Source organism: Charadrius vociferus, unplaced genomic scaffold, assembly GCF_000708025.1.
Source record: "Charadrius vociferus isolate BGI_N301 unplaced genomic scaffold, ASM70802v2 scaffold1631, whole genome shotgun sequence".
Lineage (NCBI taxonomy): Eukaryota > Metazoa > Chordata > Aves > Charadriiformes > Charadriidae > Charadrius > Charadrius vociferus.
In genome coordinates, this window is record NW_009647010.1 from 159,602 (window position 1) to 164,269 (window position 4,668).

At 56.1% G+C, this 4,668-nt stretch overlaps 1 protein-coding gene across 2 annotated transcripts in view; it reads right to left on the bottom strand.

Moving 5' to 3' along the window:
- Window positions 1-4,668, bottom strand: part of RBM19 (RNA binding motif protein 19) — a 63,160-nt gene that overhangs the window by 13,328 nt on the left and 45,164 nt on the right. For both annotated transcript variants that reach the window (XM_009895426.1, XM_009895425.1), the window contains one exon: window positions 1,572-1,677. In XM_009895426.1, the coding sequence (XP_009893728.1) occupies window positions 1,572-1,677 (106 nt within the window). The remainder of the gene's footprint in view (window positions 1-1,571; window positions 1,678-4,668) is intronic.

Genomic DNA, 4,668 nt, shown 5'->3' on the forward strand with positions numbered 1-4,668 from the left:
GGGGCAGGAGCAGAGCCGCAGGCACAGGGGGGGCATCCGCGCTCCCGGGGGGGTTCGCTGCACCCCACGCCGCCCAGCGAGCCGGCCCCCAAGGGGAGGACGAACGCCGAGCGGAAGGAAGTTTGAATTGGGATCAATACAGGACTAACAAAGAAACTCTCTGTACTGTGTTATACGGGAGGTCAGACTGGAACAGATGATCTAATAGTCCCTTGTGATCCCAGATCAATGAATCCTGTCTAAAAACATAAACACAGGCTATGCCTGCTCCCCCCTCCTCTCGCCTTCATCTCTGCTCGCAGTCTTGAAAATTTGGAGTCTCGGGGAGGCAGTGGAGCCATGTGGTCCCTTCCCTTCAGCAACAACATCCCTTGGCTGATGCCCACAACCGGTCCTCTTCCAGACGCCGCGCGACGCGCCAGCGGCCAGCAGCTGGGCCAAAACCCGCACCGCTGCCGTGCCGGCAGTGCCCGCGGACCACCTTACAGTGGGGCTGAGGACCCTCTTCTGCCCAGTGTGGGACAGCCCATGCCTGGTCCAACCCGCTCCCGAACCTCTGGCAAAGGGTAAGAGCAGAATACTATCAGACAGGCCACAACCCCCTTGTTTCTTCTGCAAATATCGAACTTACCTATATAGGAAAGCTTTTAAAAAAAAAAAAATAGACGAGCATTTTGAACAGCGATCTATCCCGGCTTAAAACGCTACGGAATATTTTGCTGCGTAAAGTGCATACAGATCGCAAAAATGTCGATGTATGGGTTTGCATTTTTTTGGTTAAAGCAAAATGCGCTTTCAAGCCGCAGGCGCCAGGAGCTCCGTTCTTGGTGCTGAGGAAGGCGTTTCCCGGGCACCACTGCCTGCTGCTGACGTTTTCCGTTATTGCCGTCAAATAGCCAGTGCGAACCACTCTGAGAAAGCATCCTTGGCCACCCCAGCACGGCTAGGTCCCCTCTTCGGACCAAGACAACGACTGGGTTACAGAACTTCATCTTCATTCTCGTGTTCAGCAAGGCAAAGCAGACGCAGCCCTTTCTCGCCGCCTGCCCATCCTTTTGACCAACTCACAACTGCTCTCCTGCTCCGCTCGGGCTCTGAAAAACGCCGGGGTAAAGCTGCTCGCAGGGGGTTCTCAAAAGCCACGGAGGAACTGATGAAGAGGAGCCTCGTACAGTTTACAAAGCGGTGAACAGCCACAATATCTAAAATTCCCCTAAAGCCAAGGGAGTGGTGGAGGTGGGACACGTACTCGGGTTTCCTGATGTGTTATGTTGGGTCAGAACCATCTCTTTTTTCCTTCTGACAAAGCCCTGTCCTTCTGCTTTAGAAGGATTTTTAGCCATCGTATCATTCGCACCAAACCTCTGCCCATTACAGCATGGATTGTGGTTCCTGTCATGCATCCTCCAGTGGTTGTCCACATGGGGGTTTTAACCTTAGCGCAGCTTTGCCGGTGAATGGTAACAGTCCGCCCCAAATCTGGGCTAAGCCTCAGTGGGACGGAGCCTCCAGGCTCCCATCCTCGCCTTCTGCTCCGAGACCAGGCTGGGAGGGGGAGGACTACATCTCACCTTAGCATCCTGCTTGGTGAGGAAATCCACAAAGCCAAAGCCTCGATGGGATCCCGTTCCTGCCATCTTCTTGGGCAGCCGGACAGTCTTCAGCTCTCCAAAGGTGCTGAGAATCAAAGAGAAAAAAAGCGAAGACACTGTGAGATCAAGGGAAAAACCATCATTTTATCACAAATCATGGCGCTACTGGTTGCAGACCCACATTGCAGGTTTGCCAGCGCTGATGACTCGGGTGAGTGGTGTCCCGCAGCCGCTCTGCTTCCCTGCAAGCCCCATGGCCAAAGCACCTAGTAACAGCTAAAAACTCAGCTTGGATTTCATCCTTTCCGGTCATAAACCTTAAAAAACAAAAAACTTCTTTAATAGAACCGCTATGCTTCTCTTCTCTTTAGGAGATGTGCAGAAATGGAGGACCCAGCCTGCATGCCATGCCCTATTCGGGGCGGGCAAAGAGCATCTTCAGGTTACCAGGAGGCTCCTGACCACCATCGAAACAGATTTATTTGCACCTCTGAAGAGAGGCACAGGACAGCAGAGCACGGCTCCACGGAGACTTCTTCTCTTTCCAAAATAGCTCCTCCATCCCCAGGGCCTGTTGTAGGCACCACATTCACAAAGGCTGGACAGGCTGGAGAGTTGGGCAGAGAGGAACCTAATGAAGTTCAACAAGGGCAAGTGTAGGGTCCTGCACCTGGGGAGGAATAACCCTCTGCACTGGTACAGGTTGGGGGTGACCTCCTGGAGAGCAGCTCTGTGGAGAGGGACCTGGGAGTCCTGGGGGACAACAGGATGACCATGAGCCAGCAATGTGCCCTGGTGGCCAAGAAGGCCAATGGCATCCTGGGGGACATCAAGAAGAGCGTGGCCAGCACATTGAGGGAGGTCATCCTCCTTCTCTACTCTGCCCTGGGGAGGCCACATCTGGAGTATTGTGTCCAGTTCGGGGCTCCCCGGGTCGAGAAGGACAGGGATCTGCTGGAGAGGGTCCAGCAAAGGGCTATGAAGATGATGAGGGGATTGGAGCATCTTTCTTATGAGGAAAGCCTGAGGGATTTGGGGCTTTTTAGTCTGGAGAAGAGAAGACCGAGGGGGCAACTTATCCATGCTGATAAATCCTTCAAGGGAGGGTGTCAGGGGGATGGGAACAGTCTTTTCTCAGTGGTACCCCGTGACAGGACAAGAGGGAACGGGCACAAAAGAGGGGGGGGAGTCTCCCCCTCTGGAGCCATTCCAAACCCGCCTGGACGCCGTCCTGTGCCACTGCTGGAGGTGCCCCTGCTCTGGTGGGGGGTGGGACTGGGGGAGCTCCAGAGGGACCTTCCCACCCCCACCAGTCTGGGATGCTGTGATTCTCTGAAAGGTTCCACCCCTCCGCTCCATGGGTGCTGGGCATCGTTTTTAAGACTTTTAACAAGTCTTTGCTTTAACACCGCACTTGGGTCCCCGCACTTCCCATCCTGCAGGCAGCCACCCGACCTCCTTCCTGAGCTACAATGAACTGGTTTTATTTAAGCTTGCTGAATGTATAATGGGTAACAGGTGAATTCAGCAGACCCATGTCCTGTAGGACTCCCAGACCCAGCAGCATTTCAGACAAGTTTCTGAGTGCCAGTGGGAGAGAAATTCAGGAATCAGGGAAAAAAAGGGGGGGTGGAGGGTGTGAGATAGCGCCGGCAGCGTCCCTGCTCAGACACAGCCCGGCAGAAACCCCATCACAGAGCGCCCATCCCCGGAGATGGAACTTGTCACTCAGGCACCAAAGCACACAGCCGTCCCACCAAGCCTGGACCTCCTCCAAAAAGCCCGACAGCAGACCCGAAGGCGGTGCTCGCCAGACACCCCTCTACAGTGCCGTCCCCTGGAGAAATTCCAGGACAAAGCCGACGCTTTCTCTGCATCCGAGCTCCCGCTTCCCCTTCTCCTCCCCTCCCCTCCCGCCCATTTATCAAACACGTATGCACAAACTGCGGGCAATAAATATTTAATGTGGACCGGGGTCTGAATAGATGTGTTATTTTATTTGAAAATCTACACGCACGCGCGCATACACAAAAGGAGCCTGGGATGCGGCGGTGCCAAAGAGCACCTGGGAATAAACACAGTAAAGGCCGTAAACGCTCTCGTGAAATGATATAAGCTAAATCCTGGGAGTTAACCTGGTGCACTGGCAGCATGACCAGGCATTCATCTACCCAATTTCCTTAGGCAACGTGGTGTGTAAATGTACCATTATGAAGCCGCAAAATGAATCCGCACGTCTCCTCCTCGCCGCTTTCCCTCTCTCCTGCCCCCTTCGAGCTGGCGCCAGGCAAACAAACAAACAAACCCGAGGGGAGGCGAGGGAGCAGCCTCGGCCGGCAGGGATGCTCGGCGCAGGGATGCTCGGCGCGGGGATGCTCGGTGCCGGGAGCAGCAGGAGCGCCGCGTGGTTTCCAGCACCAGGAGGGTCCTCCTGCAAAGGGGTGCAGGTGATGGGGACCCCCGGCAGCTCTGCCGGTTGGTCCTTGAGCTTGCACAGCATCCCTCTGGGGTCTCAAACGCCCCGGTGGGGTTAAGGGAGGGGTAATGAGAGAGCTCCTGGCCCAAGGAGATGGTAATCTAGCCAGGAAAGGCAGAGGGCGGGTGGCACGGGCAGGGGAGTGTTTGTTCCAACCTACTGCTCCGTGGAAAACATCACGGGCATCACCCGGGGGGAGCAGAGTATTTGCTGCAAGGGAGGAGGTCTCAGAGAACACCAGCTCCGTGCGCTAAAACGCCACGTGTCTCCCTTTGGCAAACGCAGGAGGTGGCCAGCAGGGGCAAGACGGCTACGGACCATGGGGTTGGGCTACCAGGGGGGAGCTGTGGTGACCCACATCAGCTCGGGAAGAGACAGAAGCAGCCGGCTCTTCCCTCCTCCCCAGCTCAGAGCGGCCCGAGCCACCCACGCTGGCAGACGTGGGGACCCGATCCGGAGCGGGGCTGGCCATGGACGTCTCCCTGGGGAGAGGGTTGGTGGGAGGGAGGATGGTGGCACCCACCGAGGGTGCCCACAGAGATGGGTCCATCTGACGAAGCTGCAGCCCAGCTCCCAGCAAGGAGGCAGCAAACTTGGGGG